Source organism: Nyctereutes procyonoides, unplaced genomic scaffold (assembly GCF_905146905.1).
Source record: "Nyctereutes procyonoides isolate TBG_1078 unplaced genomic scaffold, NYPRO_anot_genome, whole genome shotgun sequence".
NCBI lineage: Eukaryota > Metazoa > Chordata > Mammalia > Carnivora > Canidae > Nyctereutes > Nyctereutes procyonoides.
This window is the reverse complement of record NW_026575040.1, coordinates 7,155,066-7,182,932: the sequence shown is the minus strand read 5'-3', so window position 1 is coordinate 7,182,932 and position 27,867 is coordinate 7,155,066. Positions and strand designations below refer to the sequence as shown.

Here is a 27,867-nt window from a genome sequence, read left to right as displayed (position 1 = left end):
CTCGCGAATCGGGGAGCATCCCATCCAGCAAGCAGAGAAGTGCTCCCAGGACCCTAAGTGGAAGGGTCTTTATAGGAGGGAGGGTGGGGCCAGAGAGGGGTCAGTGACACAAGAGAAAGGACCTGGGGTGGAAGGCGGTGGGGGGGGGGGGTCCTACTCTGGGCATCATCCCCTCTTCCTCTTTCTCTTCCTTTGGTGCGGGCGGGGAGATGAGGGGTCCCCATGACAGGTGCCTTCATGGGTGCCCTGGGTGACCGGTTCTGACCACGCTTTTGCGGGGGGGCTGGGGCTCCATCTTGGGCGTGGGGTTTCCTGTATCACAGCTCCGGGGATCAGGCATTGGATGGAACAGCGCGTGTCTGCGGAAGGGCCGGGGGCAGCGGCGAGGGAGATCCGGGAAGGGTGGAGGGCACAGGGGGAGCCCGCGTGCTGCGGGGTGGGGTGGAGGCCAGGGAGGGGCTCCGAGGTGCAGGGCATAGCTCCCGGGCGGGAACGCTGCGGGCTGGCGGGGGGTCCCCTAAGGCCCTGCCCTCCCAGCCGGCTTCCTGTGCCCCAAGGAAAAACCCCGAGCCGCTCGGCCGGGAATGAGGGAGGAGGGGCGGGGTCTCAGCGCCTCCGAGGTCCGCCCTGCAGCCCCGCCCTGCAGCCCCGCCCTGCAGCCCCGCCCCGCAGCAGCAGCTCCCGCCCGCGCCCGGCGGTCGCCTAGGAGACCAGCCCCGCTTCCGGCAGCGCCAGCCCGTCCTCCGAGGCCCCGCCCCTTTCCCCGCGGGCGGGCGCTGATTGGCCCGTTTGAAATGCGCCGCGCGCGAGCTCACCTGGGCTCCCGGAGCGCCGCGCCTGGGCCGCCGGGTCCCACTTCCCGCGGTCCGCCGCCCCCGCCGCCCCCGCCGCCCCCGCCGCCCTCGCCGCCCTCCCCGTCCCGCCCCGCAGAGCCCGGCGCCCGCCGCCATGAAGCCAGCGTGAGTACCGGCCGCGTCCCCTCGGTCTGCACCGGCCGCCGGCCCCGGAGGGGGAGCCCCCCGCGTGGGCGCGGCGCCGGGCCGCGGCGGCCCCTCCTCGGGGGCTCTGTGCCGGGTGGGGTCCCGCGACGGGGGCGCCGCGGAGGTGCGGGCGCGGGGGCGGGGGCGCGGGAGGCCCTGGCGCCCTCCAGGTCGAGGCCGGCCGAGCCCCGGGAGCGCGGCGGGCGGCGGGCGTCGGGCCGCGTGACAGCCCCGCCCCGCAGGCCCGCAGGCCCGCAGGCCCGCAGGCCGCGGCCCCACCGCCCGGGAAGCAGCGCCCGCTGCGGCGGAGCAGCTGGTTATCCTAGGGGCCGGAGTGAAGACCTATCTTAAAAAAAATAAATAAAAAAAAATATATATACATACACACATATGTATATGTGTACATGTATGTATATGTATATATGTGTGTGTATATATATTGAGTTTATATAGAGTATATGTATTATATGTATATATACGTATATATATGGGATATGTATATGCATATATACGTGTATATGTATATACGGGAGATGTATGTATATATACATGTATGTGTATGGGTACATATATATTGAGTTTACATACGTATAATATATATGTACATACATGTATGTATGTGTATATATATTGTTTATATAGAGTATATGTATTATATATGTATATATACGTATATGCATATTTGGGATATGTATATGTGTATATATGTATATATGTATATGTAGGGGATATGTATGTATATGTACACATATATATGTGTATATAGGGTATATATATGTGTAATATATGTGTATGTGTATATATATATATTGAGTATATATATCGAGCTTATGTATAATACATATATGTATGTAGGATATGTATATGCATATATATGTAAATATGTATATATATGGGATATGTATATGTATATATACATATATATGTGTATGTGCAGATATATATATATATATATATATATATATATTGAGTTTAGGAGACCCACTATAATATTTTGTATTGGAAACGCTAATTGGCTTGCTTGTTTCGTCTCAAAACGTCTCGTGAAAATACTTGATTTTCTATGCAGTCTCTGCCGCGCTTAATTTTACTGTTAAATGTCCAGCTGCACTATTGATTTGGTAACCGTGGGGGCTGGCAGTGTGGAGGAAAGCCGACAGCCTGATTGATGAAGCCCCAAAGTAGCTTCTGATTTTAAGAGGGCAAGAAATGGCAGTGGAAAGACCCAGTTGTGTTCGAGGACAAAGGATGATGGCTTAGAGAACTGTGATAATTTGTTCCTTGAATGTGTAGACGTACGTCTTGCTGAAAGAATGGATTTCCCCATCTGCTTTTTTTTTTTTTTTTTTTAAATCATTTCGTGAAGTTGATCACCTGTCAGCCTGCCTTGGCGATGGATGTTGGGGCAGTGTGTGCGCTGGTGTGCATCTAGGTCTTGAGGATAAACCAGGTCTCAGTCATCTATGGATTTTTCGAATCTGTAGTGCTTCTGTAAAATTGTCGTCCAAGAAAATATGCAAGCTAGTTTAAATATAGAAAATTATCTAGTACCAAAGACGTCTCCTGAACCCAATTTGCCATACTTTTGCATTAGGTGAGCCACAAACATTCTTTTTTTTTTTTTTTTTTTTTTCCCCACAAACATTCTTCTAATGCAGCTTATTCTTAACGTTATTTGGGGTGTCATGTTTTAGAACTGCTCAGGGATAACTTTATAAACCTGAGGAAGACTGTCTCTGTGAATTATAGGTGAGGTTTTTGTATGTTATTTTGAACTGATTTTTTTTTTTTTTTTTTTTAACCTGTGACCAGGAGGACTAAGACGCCCAGGAAACTTCTAGTGAAGAAAGGATCCCAAACAAGTCTTAAAGACCCAGTGGGGGTAAGGTCTCCCTGTGAATTTGTGTGTGTGTGTTTTCTTCCGTTCTCTTCTGTCTTCTGTGTATGCTTGGAAGGGATGGAGCTGTGGAAGCAGAGTCAGAGAACATTAGTTAAATGGGTAAGTCTGGTCCCAGCTTTAAAGTTTTGTTTCTATGTAGGATTCATTAGTAAAATGAAGTGTTTGGGTATGTCAGTTGCATAACTCCTATAACTAACTATAACTTGAAAAGTTAGATAATGAAAGATATTCTTCAGCTGTCCCGGAGAATTCTTCTACTCTCTTGGAAGGCAGGGAAATTTCTGCTTGGATGAGCATCCTCTCCCATCTTCGGGGCTTTTAAATAGTAACTGATGGTATGCTCCGTAAAGACACTGGTGTAGAACAGCTTAATTCAGTCTAGTAACTCATCATAACTGCACGTACTTCATGAGTTTCAGGATTTGGGACTTTCTTTTAAAGACAAATGGCAAATAAAAGAAGGTTGGTTTGCCCTGGGATATTTTTCTCTCTCCTTCACTGGCACCGGAATGTGTCTCTTGTTCTAGGTGGGGGGAAACAGATACTTTGCATTTTCAGCTGAATAGTTCTTCCTCGACCCTATCACTGATTAAGAAGATGTGTTTCAGATGATGTGCTTACTCATTTGTATATTATACTTATTTGTATATACGTTACATTTGTTGATATATAGTGTTAAGCTGTCAAGTTTTATTTGATATCCAATATCAACAAATTCTAACAGCTTTTCAAATAATTCTCATTGTGTGATATGTTATCAATTTTAGAGATTTTTATATTAGTGGTAATATAAATTTACTCAATTTGTGCCAGTATAATAGTGATTTGATGCTTTTGTCATCCAAATTTATTTTCATTGTATGTGTATTTAAAACTCCTCGTACCTGATAGATCTGTTTATAGCTGACAATGTCTGGTAGCAAGTTTTGATTTTCATAGCTCTAAGTTCATATAAATCTCTTATGCTGAGAGACCAAATGTTGGATGAATGAATGAGAAGCTTAAATGAAAAGTAGTCAACCTTCATTCTGGAAGCACATTCCTGTAATTTCAGGTGTACTGTAGGGTGCGCCCACTGAGCCTTCCTGATCAAGAGTGCTGCATAGAAGTGATCAATAATACAACCGTTCAGCTTCATACTCCTGAGGGTTACAGGCTCAACCGAAATGGAGATTATAAGGAGGTAATTCCCGTTGGAACCAAGCTGTTTTTACTTGAGATGTTCTCTCCTGAAATGGCTTTTCCGTTTTTTTTTTTTTTTTTTTTAACATTTAACACAAGTCACATTTCTACTTTTTTTAAAAAAAATTTGTTTACTTCCTTCTAACCTCTCTATATAAAGTGTGGATAGGCTTATGTTTGATATTCTTTGAGTTAGGGGATTGCTTATATGAGGCAGTTTCTTGTACTGGATATTTATTTTTTAGAGCATAGGTTTGGGATCTTGAATGATTGTGCTAGGTCGCTATACATACAGACACACAATTTCATGTGCAGATTAAAATAGCAATAGGCGTTTTGTATTTGTTTTGACCTCCTTTGAAGTGTTGTTTAATAAAATCTTGAGCAAAGTGAGTTTAGTTCAGTTCAAACATTGCACTAAAGCTGCAGGGCAGAAGGAGATTTTCAAAAGCGAGTAGGACACAATCCTTGCCTTTATGGGGCTTTCATCTGAGTTGGGGGAACCAGATAGAAAAGGGTAACCTTTATATAGATAAAATAAATCAGTGTGCTGAAAGAGATGGACTATGGGAGTGCAGAAGGAAGCATGGATTCAGGCTGTTGTCTCTCTGTTCAGCTGCCTTTCACCCTCATGCACCCTGCTCCTGTGAGACTGTCAGAAGCCCACAGTGGCCTCTGGATTGCTCACATTGGATGGACACCTCTTGTCATAATCCATTTGTCAGCAGGACCATCCTTCCTGAAGCCCTCTTCCGTCTCCCCATCCAGGTCTCCATGTTCTCAGCTGTAACTGGCCACCTTCTTCAGGTTCTTCTTCCTTTTCTAACCTCTCAGTGCTGGGGTTGGCTACACCTAGGGCTCTCTTCTCTACACTTTCCCATGGCTTTAAATGTTGCTTATAGTTCTGGAGGTTTTTTGTTTTTTTGTTTTTTTTTTTTAATCTCCAGCCTAAACCTTATGTCCACTCTAAGCTGGAACATCCACTGTTTGCATGTCATGTAAGCATCTCAAATTTTATGTGTCCACAAGAAGTCTTGATTTTTTTTCCCCTCTAAATCATTTCCTCATTTCCTCTCAGTAAGTGGTAGTACCGTGTGTCTCCTGCTTGTATCCCATTGACTAGTACATTCTTTAAGTTCTGCTCCAATGTGAAACTGTCCTTCTGTTTCTATCTTCACTGCCCTTGTCCCTGTTTTAGCCCTACTGTTAATCACCAAGACTAGTGCTTCTCAAATGATCTGTGGTGAAGGAACAGCTTTTTAAATTTTTTAGTGCATTGTGATTGGATACTTTTGTGCAGCTTTGCCATCTGAATTAGACCATGGAGAAGTGATTTTATAATCTGTTCAATGAGATGAGCCTGTTGATCACATGCTGGGATGTTGCAGCCATGTCAAATGGCTAGAAAAGTTTCTAAACTTCAATTTCTGTAATTCTCTCCTCCTAGACAGGAAACAAACCAGTTCTTAGAGGGGCACTGATTTGCTGACCATACTTTGAAATCTAACTGGACTGCCTGCTTCCACTCTGAATCTTATTCTCCAATTCATTTTCCACAAAACCACCAGAGAGAGCTTTTAAAGTATAAATCTGATCTGACCCTTTTCCTGTTTAAAATTTTTCAAGGCATAGTCGTTAAATGAGCAAAATCCTGCTTAATTTGCTCTATTTCTCCACTGTCAACTCGTCCTAGTCATCTTGAGTTCCTTGGATAAGCCCGAATCCTGTTTCAGTGTGGTCCTCTTGGGCATGGATTTTTTCTTTCTTTTGGCTCTTAGCATGAATGGCTCCTCATCTGTGGATTTCAGCTTAAACATCACCTCCTCAGAGAGAATATCCAGACCACCTTATCAGAAGTGGCATCCTTCCCCGCTTCTGTCCTAGTCTGCCCTTTATGTGCTTCCTTGATAGCACTTAGCACATCAAGAGTTTTATTTTCTCTCTCCCTGCTATAGTGTAAGCTTCAGGGGGATGTGTGCCTTCTCTCTCCTGTTCCCTGTTCAATGAATATTCAGTGGACGAAGGATGAACATTCTGGGACAGCTTCGTGAGGAGTGGGCCTTCAAAGATGTCAAATAACTGAGAACTGACTTGCTGTGAAGAACTTCACTTCTCTGTTAGATTAATTTCAAGTATGTAAAGTAGACAGCAAGCTTGGTGGGGATTAACAGTTCTTTCTCACTGCCTTGTGACAGGAGACAGAGCTGCACTGGAAGTGGTTGTGACACCAGTCAGCGCTGCAGGCTTGGGCAAGTGCCTCCCATTGGGCTCAGTTTTCTTTACTGGAAAGGAGGGCTTTGTTCACAAGGACTTGGAGGTCATCTGGCTGAGCTGTCAGCACTATTTTATGTGTATCCTTTCCATCCTAAGATTCCTTATTCTTCTTGTGAACTCTACTGCTATTTTTACAGGATTGCAATAAAACCTTCCAAGAAATGAGAGTTAGCCTAGCTGAAGTAGGTGTGTGATCTTTAACAAGTTTTAAAATGAACATGGTAATTAGCAGTATCTAATCACAGGTCAGAGTTAAATGATTCACTGCCAGGCTAAGGCAGTGCTTGGCACATGCTCCCTGCTGAGGGTCACCTGTTTTTGTTTTGTTTTTTTTTTTTTTTTGGTCACCTGTTGTATTAGTGTATTTGAGTACTAATCTATACTTGTCTCCTTTTGGAGACTGCTAATTTTAAAAACATAAGGGTCATGATAGTCCTATCTGTACAGGCTGAATAAGGACAAGTGTATTTAACATAGGAAAGAGGGGTGCTGCTTGACAAAGGCTATAGTCCATAATAGATTCTAGTGACATTTGTGAAGTAAAAACTGTGAAATTCAGGAAGATCACAGAAACACTTGCAATGTCTACGATACAAGAAAACAGAAAAAGAACAAAAACGGAAATAATAGAACTCCAGCCCCTGTACAATTAGGACAATTCAATTTACATGAAGATATATCTATATACCCCAGCCCCCAAACTAATTTTCCAAGTAGGAGTTTGGTAATATTTTAGGTAATATGGTTATAACTTTATAATAATCATATTTTGATAGAGATTTGATAATTGAAGTATTGGTTTTTTTTAAAGGTCACAATTAACATTTCTTTCATAGAAGAATTCAAATGAGATTATAGTTCATTTCTTTTTTTTTTTTAATTTAAGATTTTATTTATTTATTCATGAGAGAGAGAGAGAGGGAGAAGCAGGAGCAGGCTCCATGCAGGGAGCCCGATGTGGGACTTGATCCCGGGTCTCCAGGATCACGCCCTGGGCTGAAGGCAACACTAAACCACTGAGCCACCCCATTTCTGGCTTTAAGACAGTACACCAAAACACGTGGTTTTATGCTGCTATGCCTATTTATTTATTTATTTATTATTATTATTTTGCTTTTTTTTTTTTTTGCTATGCCCTTTTATTTTTTTATTTTTATTTTTTTTAGATTTTATTTATTTATTCATGAGAGACACAGAGAGAGAGAGAGAATGAGAGAGCGAGGCAGAGGGAGAAGCAGGCTCCATGCAGGGAGCCCTACATGGGACTTGATCTGGGGTACCCAGGATCACGCCCTGGCCTGAAGGTGGTGCTAAACCGCTGAGCCACCTGGGCTGCCCCTGCTATGCCCTTTTAAAAGAGCAAGTGGTAAATTAGTATTTGGAGTAATGTTTGATGAATTTTACAAGTCTGTGACTGAGTCATGATGATTTTGATCTTTGTTGTCCAAAATCAGCCTTGGTCTTTGAAGCATTAGTGGACTTAAAATTTCCACGTTCTTTCTCTTCTTTATTTTATTTTATTTTATTTTATTTTATTTTATTTTATTTTATTTTATTTTATTTTATTTTATTTTATTTTGTTTTATTATTTAATTAATTTACTTTAATTTACTTTAATTAATTAATTAATTTTTTTTATTTATGAGAGACACAGAGAGAGAGAGGCAGAGACACAAGCAAAGGGAGAAGCAGGCTCCATGCAGGGAGCCCGATGTGGGACTTGATCCCGGGTCTCCAGGATCACGCCCTGGGCTGAAGGCGACGCTAAACCACTGAGCCACCTGGGCTGCCCCCACATTCTCTTTATAAGGGATATAACTGAGTCATGTCATGACTTTTTTAAGGGTTCCAAGTTCAAAGACTTTATGTTTTCTGTGTGTCTAGATTTTAAATGTTCATGAAGAAACATCTGAATACATTTAAACAGATATATTTCTAGCTTGGATAGAGTGAAAGTCCATTCATATGCTTTTTATTTTTTCCATCTTCACAGACTCAGTATTCATTTAAACAAGTATTTGGGATTCATACCACCCAGAAGGAGCTTTTTGATGTTGTGGCTAATCCCTTGGTAGATGACCTCATTCATGGCAAAAACGGTATGATTTATTGGAGTTTTTGTTACATTTTCTTTTTTATCCCCCTCTGATAAAGCTTTTTTGATACTTATATATTTGGTTATGTTTGGTCTTGAATTCAGGTTTAATTTGTTAGGGTGGTATAAAACCTGCTTTTTAAAATTTTAAATTTTTAAGTAGGCTTCACCTGGATGTGGAGCCCAATTCGGGGCTTGAACTCACCACCCTGAGATAAAGAGTCAGAGATGCTTAACCAACTGACCCACCCAGGTGCCCCTAAAGCCTGCTTTTTTGAGGTGGCTAATTTTAAGAGTTTTTTTAATTCAATGAGTAAATATTAAAAGTGGAGGACTTTTAAGGTATAACCAAGTGTGACTTTTAATATATATTCCATGTGACTTGCTCCATTGTAGGTCTCCTTTTTACCTATGGTGTGACAGGAAGTGGAAAAACTCACACCATGACTGGTTCTCCAGGGGAAGGAGGTCTGCTTCCTCGCTGTTTGGACATGATCTTTAACAGTATAGGGTCATTTCAAGCTAAACGATATGTAAGTATAATTTTTTAGTGTTGTGACTATTTATCTCGAGGACAAAGGGACCAAGATACCTGTAAATACAGTAGTGTTAAAGGAAAACAATACACTGGATACATTTTGAAACCTGAAATATTAAATGTTTCTCATTTCTTAAATGTGTTTCTTGCTATTTAAGTCAAATTCTAAAAAAATCTTGGTCTGATTTTTTTTTACCCCCACTTCAGGTTTTTAAGTCTAATGACAGGAATAGCATGGATATACAGTGTGAAGTTGATGCCTTGTTAGAACGGCAGAAAAGAGAAGCCATGCCCAATCCAAAAACCCCCTCTAGCAAGTGAGTATTCACATCTGTATGTGACACTGGCCCAAGGGGAGCCCTGTCTGGTGGTGTCTTCAGGCATAAAGAATGATGAACATGAAGGAGAGTTGGTCTGACAGTTGACTTTAGTGAGATCAAAGTTGAAGATTTTTTTTTTTTTTAAAGATTTTATTTATTTATTCATGAGAGACAGAGATAGAGGCAGAAACACAGGCAGAGGGAGAAGCAGGCTCCTTGCTAGGAGCCTGATGCAGGATTCGATCTGGTACTTAGGGATCACACCATGAGACGCTCAACTGCTGAGCCACCCAGGTGTCCCAAAATGTTCTTAATTAAGTTTGTCTGCTCAGATGTTCTCTTTGGTTTTGAGCACACAGTCCTTGAATTACTATTCAGAGAAGGTGTCAGTCTGGGTGGAGAGGATATAAAAGCCAGGGCTGTGTATCTGGAGGGCATGGGAGGGTACTGTTGGCTGACCATGAGTACAAACAGATGGCTTTGTGCACTGACAGGTCATTTAACTTCGATCTTTTAGTTTCCCTTTGGGATCAGTTAACTTTTGATACTGACTCAACGTATAAGAGCATACTTTTTGGCTTTTTTCTTTTTTCAGACGACAAATAGACCCAGAGTTTGCAGATATGATAAATGTACAAGAATTTTGCAAAGCAGAAGAGGTTGATGAAGACAGTGTCTATGGTGTATTTGTCTCTTATATTGAAATATATAATAATTACATATATGATCTATTGGAAGAGGTGCCGTTTGATCCCATAAAGCCTAAGTAAGTAGTGAAGAGAGTCCCATCTTAGGTTTTTAACTGTGGGGGAAGCCACGTTACCTCAGGGAGCCTTAGCTTTCTCAGTAATAAATGGTGATAATGCTTACTTTTGTTTGCATAGTGAAATATAACTTGTATATCATGCATTTGGTGTTCAACACATAATTTTATTCTTAACCAGGTATGCAGCTATATTCGGGAACTAGTGGGTTGAGGCATCTAAGGAGCAGAGAGACCTGAATATTCATTTTCGACATTACTCTTGAGAACTCTTGGCCTTGGGGCTATGCGTGTGGGTTACCTTTCAAGAACCTTACGCTTAGTGTTGGGAGCTGGTAGCCACATTAACCATCTGTAGTTGGAGATCTCTACAGAACAGAGCCCAAAGCTGTTGTCTGTACAACTAATACAGACCTTTTCATCACTGATTAATATGAAGTGACATCTGTATCCTCATTCTGCCAGAGTTAAAAGACAACTCCTTAGATCTCCTTGGGTCTTGGCCGGTTCAGACTGAAGAGCAAGCAATTACAGCTTGGCGTCACAATCCGCATTTGTGCCAGAGCAGACTCTGGAGTCTCATTTCACATTACTATCCTGTTCTTGAGTTGATGGTTTTGTTGCTAAGTGAAATGGTTATCTTCAGTGCTTTGTTTAGGGCCCCTCAGAACATAAATAATATGAAAACTAACTCAACATTATTGGTGAAACAGCTGGATATTTAGAAAACCATTAGACTGAGAACAGGTTTAATAAATTACATTAAGCATTTGATAGATTCCTTACTTTCCCATCTGTTTCAGAGTATCAGTTCTGTATAACCAGCTTCTTCAACTTTTGTGATGTCATTCATTGTTGCCAATCTGTTTCATTTTTTGTTCATGAGCTACGTTTCTGTTTGGTTTGTTCTAAACGAGATTATTTTCATAGAAGCCTATCTTGGTTTTCGTTTACAAAAAGAAGACTGACAAACATGCCCTGCATGCCTTTGTAACCTTTCTGATAACTCCTTGAATGAACTCACTGGGTGCATGTTTGGCACTGAATTCAGATTTAATTGGTTAGGGCGGTGTTTAACCTGCTTTTTTGAGCTGGGTCAACTTCAAAATATTTTTAAATATGATGAAGAAATATTACAAGTAGAGGGTTTTTAAAGAGCGGACTCACTGTGACTCTCACTACTCTGGACTGAGCCTGGCTGCTGTAGAAACAGTAACTTACGCCTTATTCCTTTGGTAGGTGGAACAGCTGCAGCACGCCCATGAGGAACACAGATTTTGTGTATGTGAGGATGTTGACTTTTTTCTTAAGGAGAAGGGTGCAGTTATACTAGTGGTTGGCATCTGTGGCATGTTTGCATGTACATGGTTTTTCATTGGCCCTGGGCTGGCTGCTTCCTCAAGCCCCCTCCCTCCCTGCCGCCTGGGCATATACTGAGGGATGGTGGCTGGTACACATTTCTTCTCCCACCGTTCATGACGTGGAGGCCGAACAGGCGGCACCCTTTCCATCCTTACCCTACTATGCATATCAGAACTTGACCAGCCACTTTAAAAAGATTGCCATTCCTGGTATATACCAAACTCTTCCTGAATTTGTCTTTTGCTGACTCTGATGTCAGAACCAGCTGACTCTGATGTCAGAACCAGCTCTCTCTGTTGATCCCTTAAAATTAGGGAAATGCTAGATTTTGATGTTTAACCTGTGCATGTGATGTTGCTATAATGTTTTGATCTCTGTGTTTAGTAAGTGTTGTGTGCTTTATTAGAACAAATTAGAGCAAAGCTTCTAAAACAACATAGGTTCCTGTGACCCTGTTGTGTAACTAATCCTGACTACTCTTCTACTTACTTACCCATGTTTACTGTTTTTTGGAGCTTTTGGCTAGGCTTATTCCCACTGTACGAATTGATGTCATGTGGCCTGGCATTTTAGTCGTAGTCTTAAACGGAGATAATTAGGATCTCATTATTTAGACTCCTGTCTTTTTCTTTCTCACAGGCCACCACAATCTAAATTGCTTCGTGAAGATAAGAACCATAACATGTACGTTGCAGGATGTACAGAAGTAGAAGTGAAATCCACTGAGGAGGCTTTTGAAGTTTTCTGGAGAGGTTAGAAACTGAGCTAAAATTAGGAAAATCTGAAATATAATCCTGAGAGTTGCTACTATAATCTGATGGCAGTACTTTTTAGTAGAAAGCATGTATACTGTAATGACTGAGTTCAGGTGTGATCAATGATGTCTCTGTCATCACAGGCCAGAAAAAGAGACGTATTGCTAACACACATTTGAATCGTGAGTCCAGCCGTTCCCATAGCGTGTTCAACATTAAATTAGTTCAGGCTCCCCTGGATGCAGATGGAGACAATGTCTTACAGGTAAATTAGTAGTGTGTGGTGTTTTTCTTGTTTTAACTGAACCTTATTAGTATTTGGAACTAGAGTAAATCAGGGAAGTTTGCAATGCAGACTGTTTTAGAATTATTATATGTGGGTGATGACTTCACACTTAAAAACTATTCCATTATAAAGTGTGGTTTTGGGAAACTGGCTATTGAATCTGAGAACCTGTGAAAAAGGTTTACAAATCTTTATAAATCTCTTGAATAGAGGAGATAAAATAAGTATGTACTAGTCCTTATTTTTTATCTCTGAAGACTCATTTTGTATGTGGGAATTCAGTTAATGGTTTTAAAATGTCAGCGGTTAACTTTCCAGGGTAGGTACAGTTTAGGAGATAACAATTCTAAATTGTTCTTCCCTTGGCTGATAGGCCAGTAGACCTCCCATTTGCTGATCATCCTTTACTGCTGGGCCTGTCACACTCTAAGACTTACATCAATTAGTAAAAGCATTTGATCCTGAATAGGAATCATTTAAAAGCTTTAAGCTATTAAAGTATAATCCCATTTGACCCTTATCATGAAGGTTTCCACATGGCCTGAGGACATGGTATGGCAGGGTACTGAAGACCAGCAGGACTTGAATTCTCAGTCCTATTAATTTGCTAGCTGTCTGACCTGTGATAAACTCTTTATAATGTGAGGATTTAAAGCAGGCAATGCATGTACAGTTCTTATGAGGCCAGTGTCTGGCTTATATAGTCAGCACTCACAAACGTTAGCTAGAAAACACTAAGTCACACCTCCACATACACTTGCTGTCCTTTAAACACATTTAATATAACAAATCAGTACCTCTTTTCATTTGTTATTAAACAATATTTTGAAATTGTTCGATTATAAAATTGTTACATACCTGGTTATGGAAAAATTTAGGATAGGCCTGTTCTAGACACACTACTTAGCATGCACAGATTCAGATTCTGAGTGCGAGGTACTGTGCTAGAGATAAGAACATTGGTTGAGAGGCAGTCTCTGCTTTCATGGAGCTTAGAGCATAATGTGGAAGACCAGACAATGGGCAAGTCACCCTCACTACCATGTGTATGTTGAGCATATGCTTTTAGCAAACTCTTCCCGCAAAACTTGTATCCTTTGGCCCTACTGTTTTGTATTGTGCAAATGTGATACTTAAGACTCAATAATTTGTTTAAAGAACTTTGTAAACCAGTTATACCTCACATTTGCATTACGATCTTCCCTTCAGGAAAAGGAACAAATCACTATAAGCCAGTTGTCCCTGGTAGATCTTGCTGGAAGTGAAAGAACTAACCGAACAAAAGCAGAAGGGAACAGGTTACGTGAAGCTGGTGAGCAAAGCACTTATCTATTGCTACTTTCAAAGACTTGTAATGCCAGTCATCTGCTTATTGATAGGTGATTAAGCAAAACTGTCTTCAATTTTGATAATTTAGAGGCTAGTGTAGTGGTCATTGCTGTTTCTTGAGTTATGCTGGTTTGGTATCAGTATATTACAATGACTTCTTGAGGAATGAGAATAAGTGATTAAAATAAATACAAAGCAAGTTATATTGTATGTGTTACCAGTAAAGTATTGGATCCTTAAAGTTAAGTGATTTAACAGTTATTCCGACATTCATACTAGTAAAACTGGCTTCTGGAGGTAGGAAAAAATCTTTGAACACAAAGCAACTTGGAAGGAAATGTGGGGGTTTTTTTGTTTTTGTTTTTTTGTTTTAATCTTTCATTAGTGTAACCATTCATGTTATGTTTTACGTAATAGCATTTATGGACTACTTACTGTGTGCCAGTATTTGAACACTCATCCAGTCTGGGGATGTGTGTGAGGAGACGTTTAGGGAGGAAATCTGTGAAGCTTAATTCTAATCCCACTTAAATTGAGTGGGATACAAAGGACAGGGTTAAAGTCATTCTTGACAGAGGAGGCAGCCACTTGTAAACTAGACTATGGCAGAGTCAAGGTCACTGAAGTGGGAGGTGTGGGCTGGTGACCCATGACAACTGAGGTGCCAGAGCAAGGCAAGGCCTTCTCTGTCATATTAAAAAGCCTGAACTTTGCCCTGAAGGAATAATGGTGGTTGCCAATTACTAAGGAACTAGTGTGTATCATAGTATTTACTACGCATGGGCTTAATTTCTGGATTCTGACCTTTTAGAACTGTTTCATACCCATTTTTCAGATGAGGAAATGGGTTGGAAGAGGTTACCTAATTTTCCCAAGACTGGAGCCTGGGTTTAAACCCAGTTTGGTTGGATTCTCAAAGCTTGTGTCTTTCTACTGTTATACAGCCTCCCCTTAAAGCCAATAAAGAATGAGTCTTTTAGAAAGATTGTTTTCCTGTGTAGAGAATTAATGTACCAAGGCAGGTCTAGAGGTATGATAAGAATTGGGAACCTTTTGCAGTAATTCAGATAAGCAAGTCATGTCCTCTGGAGGCAAGGGTGGGAGAAAAGGGAGAGATAAAAAAAAAAAGAAAAAGAAAAAGAAAAGGGAGAGATAGTGAGGAAGTAAGTCCACTTGGATGTGGAGAGGAAGCAGGAGGGGAGGGGGCAGATCCAAGATCCTGGTTGAGGAGAAAGCAGTATGAGGTACAGGTGTAGGAAGTTAGAGAGTTTGTGTAAGATATGTTCAGCATATTGCAGTGCAAGTGCCTAGTCACTGGATGTACATGCATGCGGAAAGAGAGAGATCTGACTTGAGGTTTTGCCACTATGATGGAAGCAACAGAGGAGATGAAATTATTCATGGAGGGATAGATGGGAACAGGCTGAGGGCAGAGCCTTGAAGAACAGATGCTTGAGGTGATGGATTTAAAGAACCTGGCAAGGAGAAGAGAAGGTGATAGCCAGGTGAGATGACAAAAAAACCCTCGAAATTATGTATCTGTATATAAGACAGAGCATCTGGAACCCAGGTCACAAGAGGAAAGATTCACCTTGATGGGAAGAGGTTTATCTCAGTGGAAGAAAGTAGAAACTTGAGGGTTCTGATGCTTTGGAGTAAAACCAGAAAGGACTGGCAGTGGTAATATGGATGTGGAACAGGTGGAACAAAAACTAAGAGACTGACCGGAGTTATGGGAGTTAGGGCCCTCTGGTGACCTGTTACAGTAGTCCTCATAGATACCAAAATGATGCAGGAGCAGGCCTGCAGGGGAACATGGAAGGGTAGCAGGCTGGGGACTAGGAAAATGCTGCTGGCCTCCTCTTCTCACCATCCTTAAAAAATTTAGAAAACAAGTAACTTTCACTTAGGCTGCAGGGGGGGCCACTGTCCTTCTGGTAGCTAAAGGGTAATCTTGCAGGGCTTTGTACCATGGCTGCAGGGTAAAGCCCATAGACCCTTCACAGAGTATTTCTGAAAGAATAACATACAACCATAGGATTACAAAGGAAACCAATTAGGTTGAAATGTGTTTTTAAAAGTATATATTCTTAAAATTTTATTTACTTGAGTAATGAGCAGAGGGAGAGGGAGAAGCAGATTCCTTACTTAGCAGGGATGTGGAGTTTGAACCCAGGACCCCAAGACCATGACCCAAGCTGAAGGCAGATACTTGAAGTGTGTGACTCTTGACCTGGGGGTTGTGAGTTCGAGCCCTACACTGGGTGTAGAGATTACTTAGAAATAATAAAATCTTAAAAAAAAAAAAAAAATTCTTGTTTGGATGTTAGAAGGGACAGAGTTAGCTGGATCCGGAGACACATGACTATTAGAAACAGGAGCCCCTCCAGGTGCTGGGGGGACTTCAGTGCTGATGAAGCCAACTGTAGCCTGAAATGGTCATGTTTTAGAGATAATATTTTAATAATGAAGATAATGAACATCTGCATCTAATATACTCTTCATAGAATTTAAGATTTGGAAGAAACTTTATGGGCCATGAAGTATATAATGTTGCATGCCATGGGCAGTCCTTTTGATAGAATCTGTGAAGGATGGTGTTCAACTCCTGAAACACAGCTATTAAAATACTTCTGAGGGGCGCCTGGGTGGCTCAGGTGGTTAAGCATCTGCCTTCAGCTCAGGTCATAATCCCAGGGTCCTGGGATAAAGCCCCGCATCAGGCTGCCTGCTCAGAGGGGAGTCCGCTTCTCCCTCTCCCTCTGCCCATCCCCCCACCACCTTGTTCATGCTTGCTCTGTCACTCTCTCAAATAAATAAATAAAATCTTAAAAAAAAACATAAAATAAATAAAATACTTCTGAATACTGCCAGGTCATGCGAGGACAGCTTCTCATATTGAGCCATTAAAACCTGTCATTTGTAATACTATTTCTATGAAGTGGGGATTTTATAGGCAAATGGACTACATTTTAGCTACTCTTACTGTTTTCAAGTATCTTCTGACTATATTTTTCTGTCAGGAAACATCAATCAGTCATTAATGACGCTAAGAACATGTATGGAAGTCCTGAGAGAGAACCAAATGTACGGAACTAACAAAGTAAGCAACAGCCTTTCGTTATTTGTATAGCCTTGTTTGTGTGCATTGTTTTGTCTTACATATTTGGGTTTGAATGTATTTACAGATGGTTCCGTACCGAGATTCAAAGTTAACCCATCTGTTCAAGAACTACTTCGACGGGGAAGGTAAAGTACGTATGATCGTGTGTGTGAACCCAAAGGCTGAAGATTATGAAGAAAGCTTGGTAATTTTGATATATTTATCCTTTAAATTCTCAGAGTTTCTAAGGAGAAAACAACTATTTGGATGTGAAGAATGACATTTTAAATATTTTTAAAACTGACATAGAACCATTAGTTACAGAAGGTAACTAATGACCAACCTATTATTGTTTCATTAGGAATTTCTGAAGGAGACTTAAATATGCTGATTTGTAAAAACAAACAAAAAAACCCTACCATGTGTTTTGTATCTTAGCAAGTCATGAGATTCGCAGAAGTGACCCAAGAAGTTGAAGTAGCGAGACCAGTAGACAAGGCAATATGTGGTTTAACGCCTGGAAGAAGATACAGAAACCAGGCTCGAGGAGGTCCAGTTGGAGATGGTATGATAACGGTGTTACATCATGTGCACCTGACATTTGTCAGCCTCTCTCTCCTTAAGGTCGATTTCACATAAGGGAACTATTTACTTCCCTTGCACTCAAGAAACAAGTGCAAAACAAAACAAAAATATATATATTTTAAAATATTTATTCATTCATGAGCAACAGAGAGACAGAGACACAGGCCGAGGGAGAAGCAGGCTCCACGCAGGGAGCCCGACATGGGACTCGATCCTGGGTCTCCAGAATCACGCCCTGGGCTGAAGGCAGTGCTAAACTGCTGAGCCACCTGGGCTGCCCAAAACAAAAAAATATTGAAGCAAAGTCTAAATGAATTATTTTCCCCCTCTTTTCCTTCTTATTTTTGGGATCCCTGGGTGGCGCAGCGGTTTGGCGCCTGCTTTTGGCCCAGGGCGCGATCCTGGAGACCCGAGATTGAACCAAGCCTGACCCACGTCAGGCTCCCGGTGCATGGAGCCTGCTTCTCCCTCTGCCTATGTCTCCGCCTCTCTCTCTCTCTGTGTGACTATCATAAATAAAAAAAATAATAAAAAATAAAAAAATAACTTATTTTTAAGGAAGTATGATTGTGACAACTCAAAGTACATGGCTGACTGAACTGGGGTTCTAATCACAAGTATTAAAATTGTTTAAATAAGCTTTCTCTCCCATGTAACTGCTTGTAATCTTTATAACTCAACACAGAACCACTGGTTACAGAGGTGGTTTTACAGAGTTTTCCACCTCTGCCTTCCTGTGAACTTCTGGACATCAACGATGAGCAGACTCTTCCCAGGCTGATCGAAGCATTAGAGAAACGACACTATTTACGGCAGATGATGATTGAGGAGTTTCACAAACAATGTAAGAGCCAAAAGCGGTCTTTGATCATTTCAACTCCAGAAATTTGCAATGAGTTCTTGGGTGGGGCAGATCTTTAAAGGGCTATTTGTTTCTGCACTTGATAGTGCTCAAGGCTTTGTTCAATTACACTGACAAGGAACCTTCCCATATCTTGTAAAATGGAAGATACAGGTAAGGTGTGTATTCTCTCCTTTTTTTTTTTTTTCTCTCTCCTTTTTTTAAATCTACAGTGATGGGTAGATTTTTTTAAATCTACCAAGGATTAGTAGATACTTCGCTTTTAGTTCTTATTAGTTACTTTTTTGCAAGGCACTTCATAAATATTAATTACTTTTAGTAACTGCCTTTGGGCAAATAAATGACTTCATCTTTCATTTCTTGCTCTTCCTATCTGCCAAATGGGCATTTTAACTCTTCCTACCTCAGAGGGTGTGGTGGGGATGAGATAATGTGTGAGAATCATGTAGAGCAGTGAATAGGCTTGTGCATGTGAGTAGATCTATAATTTTTATCATCGTTCCATTTGCATTTTCATAGGAAAGGTGTGAGATAAGTGATATCTACATACCCATTTTGAAAGGAGGAAATGTGTTCAGAAAAATTAAGTAACTTGCCCAAGTCACATAACAAGTAACTGGTGTATCAGGGATTTCAATTCGGATCCAAATGATCCTAAATCTACTATTGTTTTTGCATTTGTTTTGAAGCAGACTACTTACCTGTAAGGGATGACAAGGCAATGCCACAATGCAAAATTAAAGATTGTGTTTTTCAGTAAAAAACAGCTTCTAGGAAGGTCTCAAGTAGATCTGATAAATGCTGGATTTCCTTCTTGTTTTCTGCTACAGACTAACCCTCATGATTTGCCGAATCACTACATTTTACAAAGTACCAGTTAATAAAAGTTGATTTCACTTGTTATTTTGGAATTGGAGTAAAAACTTGGCTTGCATGTTTTGTTTCAGCTATTACGTTTAAAGCGTTGTTACAAGAATTCGACAGTGCTGTTTTAAATAAAGAAAACTACATTCAAGGAAAACTAAATGAAAAAGAAAAGGTGATCACAGGACAGAAATTGGAAATAGAACGACTGGAGAAGAAAAACAAAACTTTAGAGTATAAGGTTTGTTTTGGCATTGTTTAGTGGATGTGTAGCACTGGCTGGTGGCTGTTAGCACTGTTCTCTGATTTAGCTGTTCACCTTCTCAGCCTCTCACCAGTAATCTAATCTCTACCTCTTTACTAATCTCTTTACTAATCTCCACCTCATCCCAGAAGAGAGGAAATGTGACTGAAAAGCATTAGAAGAGTAATATACTCTTAGTTTCCTGAGTTAGACTTTAGCAATTGGAGAGAATGTTCTTGGACCAAACAAGTGAGTTTCTAGAGGGCTTTCTGGAATTTAGCTCTGGTTATAGCTTGCTTTTCGACTTCTGACAATAGTTTTGTTCTCTTATTTATGGAGTATCATTTAGGGGTTACCCATTTATTCTAGACAGAAGCTCATCTCAACTACTGCAGTGTTATCTATTCTGAAAACAGCCTAAAATACAAAATTCAGGTCTAATTTTAGGGGAAAATCATTTTCACATGAAGTCAAAGTTCCATCTTTTCTTGAGGAACTTGTTTAGAAGTTCTCACTTCTAGGGATGGAGATAGGAATTCAGATGAAATTATAAAAGGGAATTGCTTTTTCCATGATTTTTCTTTCCACAACTATGCCTGCTGCATAAGCAAACTGGAAAGATTATTTCACAGCTACATGCAGTGTTTATGAGCCAGATCCTCAACAGAATGGTCTGCCTTCCCAGATTGAAATTTTAGAAAAGACAACTACGATCTATGAAGAAGATAAGCGCACTCTGCAACAGGAACTCGAGACTCAGAACCAGAAACTTCAGCGGCAGTTTTCTGACAAACGCAGACTGGAAGCCAGGCTGCAGGGCATGGTGACGGAAACGACCATGAAGTGGGAGAAAGAATGTGTGAGTGGGGCTGCTGTGGCACTGACCTTCGGGACAATGCTTTATTCCTACTCTGTTCTGAATCTGTGCTCCTGGGCTGGGGTTTTGGTGGCAGTGGTGGCAGGAACCATTTGGTCCATTCCTTTTCCTTTCTCTGCCCTTAAAACACATGACAAGTGAGCGGGTACAGTGAGGCTTGCCTGACTCCAGGAGGACGGATGTACTTAGGAAATAAAACCACTGGGTGGTCTGGTGCCCTCACTTGTTTGGTGTGACTGAATTAGACGTGTGTCCCTGTGGCTAACCTAGGAGCGCCGGGTGGCAGCCAAGCAGCTGGAGATGCAAAATAAACTCTGGGTCAAAGATGAGAAACTGAAACAACTGAAGGCCATTGTTACTGAACCCAAAGCCGAAAAGCCGGAGAGACCCTCTCGGGAGCGGGACCGGGAAAAAGTCACTCAAAGAGCCGTCTCTCCGTCACCAGTACCTGTAAGTACTTTGTGGCTGGGCAGTCACTTGCAGTAGAGGAAATTTATTTAGATTAGGTAACTTTCTAGGATGCCTCCTTTGTTGTTTTATGTTAGTGCATTTCTCCAACTTATCTATGTAACTTTTCCTAAGTTTAGCATAAACACAAATTTAATGCAAATTCAGAATAAAATATATACTAACTCGGTAAAAATAATTCTAACATACTAAAATGATAGGAAAAACAGTGAATTGTTTCTCAGTGTTTCGTTCTTGCTCACTAATTTCTCTTCCATTTTTTTAGCTTTCTAGTAACTATATTGCTCAGATTCCCACCGGCCAGCAGCTCCTGAGCCAGCCACAGCTCCATAGGCGCTCTAACTCTTGCAGCAGCATTTCTGTAGCTTCCTGTATTTCGGAATGGGAGCAGAAAATTCCTCCGTACAACACACCTGTCAATGTCACCTCTATTGCAAGGCGTAGGCAGCAGGAGCCAGGACAAAGTAAAACTTGTGTCGTGTCAGACAGAAGGCGAGGAATGTACTGGACGGAAGGCAGGGAGGTGGTCCCCACATTCAGAAATGAGGTAGAGCTAGAAGAGGACCATTGCTGCAGGGTTAGTGCCAGTGTTCTCTTAAAGCACTGTAGTCATAGATTCTAATCTTGGGGTTTGGTTGTTTTGTTTTGGGGGGGTTTTGTGTGTGACTTGATTCAGAGAGTTCAATGGAAAGATGGGTGACTCCAGTATAAAGAAAGTCTAATTTTTCTTTTATTTACTTTGAAAAATCAGCCTGAAATTGAGGCCTAGCTTTTCATCTGAAAAAGCTATAACACATCTGGCCACAGCAGGACCACCAGAGAACACAGGTCCATTGGGCGAGTCCCACAGTAATCCGTGCTTTTCATTTGCATAAACTAATGAGCAGCCACAAGATCTGTGAATGAGTATCTCAGAGCACTTTTTTTTTTTTTTTTTTTTTTTTGGTTTTCCTTCCTCAAATTTTTTGCTGCTTTTGGACTTTTATTTTTAAAATTGCTTTTTCAAACTTATTTTGAAAAATTTCAAACTCAGAAAGTTGAAAGAATGGTACAGTATCCTCCTTTCCCCTTAACTAGATGTACCAATTGTCAATTAAATAGATATGATTTTTTTCCTTGAACTTTTGAAGGAATCCTACATTTTGTGACACTTCCTCCCTAACAAGGACACTGTCCTATATAAACACCGTCTTTATCAAACCTAAGAAAGTTAACACTAATTGAATAAATATCCTCTACTTTAAATCGAGAATCCCAACAAAGTGAATGCCTTACAGGTGGTTATGTGTCTTCCATCTCTTTTAATATAAAATAGTTCCTCATTCCCGCCACACACTTTTTTTGATGTTCCTAACATTGACTGTTTCTGAATAGTCCAAGCCTGTTGTTTTATAACTACTGAAGGTTTGCATGTCTAGTAAATTGCTTTTAATGTTAAGACCTTTATCTCAAAAGGGCTCAGCCTCAGTCAAGGGTGTTTAAAGAAATTCATGTTTAAATTTTCTTCTTAAGGATTAAGATAAAGTTTTTCCTTTGAACGCATGGACCAAGTTAATAATATGAATCTATATTTAGTAAAATCTTACTATAGCTCTTTTAGAATTTGTCTTTTAACAAATTAATACTATATTGCTTTAGGTTTTCTTATAATTTAGGGTAGAGATAAGCTTCATTTCAATGGCCTGCACTCCTGATTATTAAAAGATAGCGATGAACTGCAGGGTATTTACGAAGACAACAGATGATCCTGAGTTCTAAGTTCTTTACTTTGCAGATTTTGCTTGAAACCTTTTTAGGGAGTAAATTATGGTGACTGGTCTTTCTGATCAACTCTAATAAATCCCCTTGACTTTTCATGAAAGTTTACAGGGCAAACACTATTCAAGGCCTGTTTATGCCTGATTAACATTAATGTGGTGTACCTAATTCGGCTCTCAAATATTTAAGAGGATTTACTAGAGATCCTTTAACTTCTCACTTGAAATCAAATCTCTTTAGAAGTGCAGCAAAGTTTAGGCTAGTAGCTACACATCAAGGTTTATTGGCCAAAAATTATGTCCGGTATACTGAATTTATACTTCAGTGAGGAAGAAACTATATCTTTGATTCCATAAATGACAGTAGATTGTAATAACTATCCTCTTTTTGAAGCTTGCTTCATAATGTATGTATTGCTAAATGTATTCAGGAAAACTATCAACTTTGCTAACTGGTAGGTCACAAGAGCATGACTTTCTTGTTCAACATCAGGCCATTTTAGTTAAGATTATTTGTTTATATGAAAGAGCAGAGTGAGAGAGAACATGAGTGGGCGGGGAGAGGCAGAGGGATAGGAAGCAGCAGACTCCCCGCTGAGCAGGGAGTCAGTCTGGTGTAGGGCTCTAACCCAGGACTCTGAGATCGTGACCTGAGCCCAAGGCAGATACTTAGGTGACAGAGCCACCAAGGCTCCCCAGTTAGGCCACTTTAAGAACAGGAAGTTTCCTTGTTGCTGGAGACTTGGGCATCTTTTGTGGCAAACTCTATTTTCCAGGTTCTGTAGTAGCATGACTTACATTAGCGTTTTGACTGTTGCTTCTGATTCTATAGGGGAAATGCTTCAGTTCTCCAGACAGGCATGTTAAAGTTGGGATCTTCATACGTGACCAGTTTGGAGGATCTTGGCCTGTGACAGACTGTTTCATTTGCTTTCAGTTATACAAACAGGAGATGTTTGAAGCAATGAGTTATCTTTGGAACTATGTCCTGTATGTGAAATACTTTGCCTTAGACTGACTGTGCTAAATTTAACTTTCCCAGATTCATATGACAGTTGACTGGAAGCAACTAGTTTTTTATTGTATGATTGATAGAGGCTGATTTGATACTACATTTTTAGTTTCATTCTTGGAATCTTTATGAAATGTTTGAGGAAAAAAAAATTGGTATGTTTTAGCCATTATTGTGTTTGAAATTCTTTTTGAGATTTTAAGATCTCAAGTAGTCAGAAATACTTCATTTATATTCTCTTTATACATCTTATTATACTTAATGTTCTTTAGCATATTGTACCATATAGACCAGTAGCATTGATCAATTGACTGTCTTTGAATATGGAGTGTTTTCTCTTTAGTTTAGAGGCCTGTGACATGTTTCACTCTCTTACTGTCCTTATTTGAAGCTTTTAACATAGTTGTTGACTTAAGAAATGATTTTACAATAGCAGGCACAAATAATGGCTTTGATAGAGGATATAATACAGAAGTCTCTTGAATACCACCTACTTAGGAAAGCCTGGTGGCATAACCAGAACTTTTCCATTATTTTGAAAGGGGAAGCTCCTTGGTAGAATGTATAATATACAAGCTGGTATTAAAAGATGTTTGTTGGTTCTGTGGTTAAATACAAATAGAACATTTAAATTATCTGAATAATATATTTAGCTTTTGAAAAGGTCTCTGCACTTGTTTTGATAATGTCATCAACTAACATAGCCAAACCTGCTGCACTTCTAATACCCTTCAATTAATTCTGGGTTATGCTTGTTTCTTGATTCCTCTTTCAACCTGATCAGAACGTACCACCAATTCGTCTCCGCCACAGACGATCTCGCTCTGCAGGAGACAGATGGGTAGATCATAAGCCTGCCTCTAACGTGCAAACTGAAACAGTCATGCAGCCACATGTCCCTCATGCCATCACAGTATCTGTTGCAAATGAAAAGGCACTAGCTAAGTGTGAGAAGTACATGCTGACCCACCAAGAACTAGCCTCCGATGGGGAGATTGAAACTAAACTAATCAAGGTAAAAAAAATTGACACAGGACAAAAAACATACAGAAAGTCAACATCGCAAAAAAAACACTTACTCTTCTGTTCCTTTGATGACACACAGGCAGTGTTAACGAAGATAAATGGGTGTTGATACAACCTTTTTGTTTGTTCGTTAGAAAACTAAAGGAACTGGTCAGGCTGTAAATCTGCTAAACTAGGACTAAATCACCTGCTCTTTACCAAATGAGGCTCAGATTCTCAGGATTCTATGTTGGAGGAACTCCAGATCTATGTACTTGTAGAGTTAATTTTAACCACTACTTTAAGAGTAAACCCAAAGAACTACCATTTGTCAGCTCCAGATAAAAAGGCCACATTCAAATGTGACCTCTCAAAATTTCTTATTACTGAGCTACCCAGAGCCCTTTCCCTTCCCTGCCTGTAGAAAAATTTTCCTCTGATCAAAGAGTCAATGAATAATCAGGGAAGTAAAAGGTAACTGGGAAAAAAAGCGCTTTTCATTTCAGATTTAATTTAGAGGATGGTTCTTAATTATAATAAGTTACAAATAAGACTGTAATATGAGGGGAGTGGTTATACCCAGTAGAAAATATGCCTTAGAACGTTTAGAAATTTCTGGTAGATTTCTTGTTCCTCGGTATAGTTTTTAAATTATAGATTGAACAAAAAGGAATATTGGTTTTTGCAATTTAAGAATGTTCTGGATTATATTGCATTGGACTTTTGTTTAGTGAGAGATAATTTCTAAAGTATTTTAATAGTAAATACCCAGCAGTCTGAAGCACCATCTGTGTTTGTGATTAGGGCTTTACTGTTTCATGTAGAATCTTAAGTTCAGTTTGAAATATATGTTTATCAATCACTTCTCTTTGGCTAAGATCAAGTATGAAATATATGTTTATCATTTGGGTATATCAAAGTGTAATGGTGACCTTTTCTCTTGGTTTCAGGGTGATGTTTTCAAGACAAGAGGTGGTGGACAATCTGTTCAGTTTACGGATATTGAGACTTTAAAACAAGAATCGCCAACTGGGTGAGTGATCATCAGATGTATCTCTTTAGAGGGCTGTAGTTTACTTAGCTGCTCATTCCTGTAGAACATAATATCCTGTAAGATGTATCGTTAATTATCTGAAGGATTGTAGTGATATTACCCTATTCCTAATATTTTTCCTGTTCTTTGATACAAAACTAATTGTTGCATCATGTTTCCCTTTTCTCCACAGCCGAAAACGAAGATCTCCCACAGCAGCACCTGCCCCACCAGATGGTACAGAGTCTGAATGGACTGATGTAGAAACAAGGGTAGGGGTAAAAGTGAAATATTCATCTGCTTCATAAAAATTAGAGGCAACCTATCTTAACCCCCTGGCTCCAGCTTTTCCTGCTCTCAGAGGCAGCCGAGGTCTGATCTCACATGTTCCCAGCAAACCTGCCAAGAGACTCATTTGTGTTCAGATCTGCTCCTCCTGGAGCTCTCTGCTTCAAGGTCCCTGTCTTCTGTATAGTGGGTTAGGGCCCGAGAGTCAACTCAGAGCGTATCACTCTAGCATTATGGTGGGAACCTTCACAGAAGCACAGCTTCCTTGTGGAACTGTTAATCTTGATGAGAGGCTCCTCTGGAAAGAGCATGGGAAGGGTGGGTGGTGGTAGGAGGCCAAGCCCTGGCCACTAACATCCTCAAGGAAATTACCTTCATGATCTCTAGAGACCCCTGCAGCTCACCATCTTTGTGGCCCGTGTCGAATAAACTGCAGGTATCTGGTAGTTTAACATTGGTGGCTGCGCTGCACTAGAAGGCAATTCCACCTTGGTTGAACCCATCTGAGCAGAACTGGGTTTTAAAGACTACAGAGAGGAGCTGATCTTTTCCTCTCCTGTGATTTTCCTCTCAGTGTTCGGTGGCTGTGGAGATGAGAGCAGGATCTCAGCTGGGACCTGGCTACCAGCATCATGCACAACCCAAGTGAGTCCTGACTAATTAGGCCTTTCTGTGTGTGTCCTCCCTCCTACGGTATTTCTACTACCACCCTTTCTCCCTACCACCCACTGTAAGAGGACATACGTGGTTTCCGTTTACCCCCTAGACTATCTGGGCCCTCTAGCAGACTGCAGCAGCAGGGCTGAGAACCTCAGAAGGCTTGGTAAGAGTGGTGACAGGTGAAGAAGATACCCATGCTTATTCATACTTTGCTAATGCTCATTAAGCTCTTCAAGGCTAGACTGAGATCACCCTGTAAGGAGGGAAGCTGGAGGCTTTAGTCAGCTTCGTGTAATTCAGTCTCTGAACATACCTCCTTGTCTCGTTATAGTGGTAAATGTTCGCTAAAATAAAACTGAGTGGTGGAATTTATGGTAGGGGAAGGAATCATACCTTTTCTTCTATTAAGTGCACACCCAAGAGTCTGGTCCATTCTTTTTCCACATTAGTAAAACCCCTTTTCAGATATCTACCTTTTCAGTCTGTGAGTCCATTTTTTAACACATATTCCTTAGGCAAGTTGGAAAATCACTGCAATAGGATGAAGGCAAGAATCCTGCTTTTTAAATTTAATACTGGATATGCAGCAACCATTAATTGCTTTCTCAAGGTTTGAACTTTCCCACGATAAAACAGGAGACCTTGTAAAGACGGCATTCCTAGGAGATCCGAGTACATGAATGTGTCAATACTAAATGCTGGTTTTCACACTTTAGGCGCAAGAAACCATGACCCGACCATCTTTTCATTTGTGTTGGTGATTTCTCCAAAGCCATCCCAGGAGTATTCTGAATCATCTTGCAGAACTGCAGCTTTGTTGAATATCACAGACCTCAGATACATTATACACTGGTGCAGATCAATGGTTCCAAAGATACCTAGGATTCAGCACACTTTTTATATTCTATGCCTTGCTATATGAACTTTTATAATGCTCTTGTTTTGTATATTTCTTGTATACTTAATAACTAATTCGCACAAGTGTTTTGTTTTGTCTTGGGTGATTAAAGAAATATATATATATAGACCACACTTTTTTATTGTGACTTTTCCAGCTCTTGTCTGAATACTTAGGGTTTTATAAACAAAACAAATGCTGCTATAGATTAGCTTGCAAGAATGCACTTTAGACATATTTGACAATTCAAACTTTCAAAATAAGAATGTCAGTGACTCGCCAATACTAAAACCATGTTAGGAAGTTGTTTTGAATTCTGTATGTATATATACACTTTCTGACCTTTTAGATATACCAAAAGAATTAAAATAAACACTAAGAAATATGTTGTGTGACAGTCATTAACACATACCTCACATTGAACTGA

The 27,867-nt window shown here is 40.5% G+C and overlaps 1 protein-coding gene across 4 annotated transcripts; it reads left to right on the top strand.

Annotated features, from left to right (window-relative positions):
- Positions 1-892: 892 nt before the first annotated feature.
- Positions 893-27,825, top strand: KIF23 (kinesin family member 23). 4 transcript variants are annotated; one of them, XM_055319721.1, is made up of 24 exons: positions 893-959; positions 2,793-2,862; positions 3,935-4,063; positions 8,330-8,435; positions 8,828-8,964; positions 9,177-9,286; positions 9,885-10,055; positions 11,292-11,333; positions 12,054-12,166; positions 12,313-12,434; positions 13,665-13,767; positions 16,808-16,887; positions 16,973-17,092; positions 17,326-17,452; positions 18,158-18,316; positions 19,282-19,439; positions 20,128-20,301; positions 20,590-20,769; positions 21,053-21,364; positions 24,341-24,571; positions 25,512-25,594; positions 25,788-25,866; positions 26,457-26,527; positions 27,259-27,825. In XM_055319721.1, exons 1-24 carry the CDS (start codon positions 949-951, stop codon positions 27,272-27,274), a joined length of 2,904 nt encoding a protein of 967 aa, XP_055175696.1. In that variant the 5' UTR covers positions 893-948; the 3' UTR covers positions 27,275-27,825. The 4 variants fall into 4 exon arrangements, with proteins under 4 accessions (XP_055175696.1, XP_055175695.1, XP_055175697.1 ...); XM_055319720.1 differs by having other exon boundaries at positions 25,788-25,872; XM_055319722.1 differs by lacking the exon at positions 11,292-11,333.
- Positions 27,826-27,867: the final 42 nt, after the last annotated feature.

What these genes read in the sequence shown, in the direction of transcription:
- KIF23 (XM_055319720.1), top strand. An exon ending in TGAAGTGGGAGAAAGAATGT is followed by an intron (nt 20,302 to 20,589) that starts GTGAGTGGGGCT and finishes TGGCTAACCTAG; the next exon opens with GAGCGCCGGGTGGCAGCCAA. An exon ending in ATGTAGAAACAAGGGTAGGG is followed by an intron (nt 25,873 to 26,456) that starts GTAAAAGTGAAA and finishes TTTTCCTCTCAG; the next exon opens with TGTTCGGTGGCTGTGGAGAT.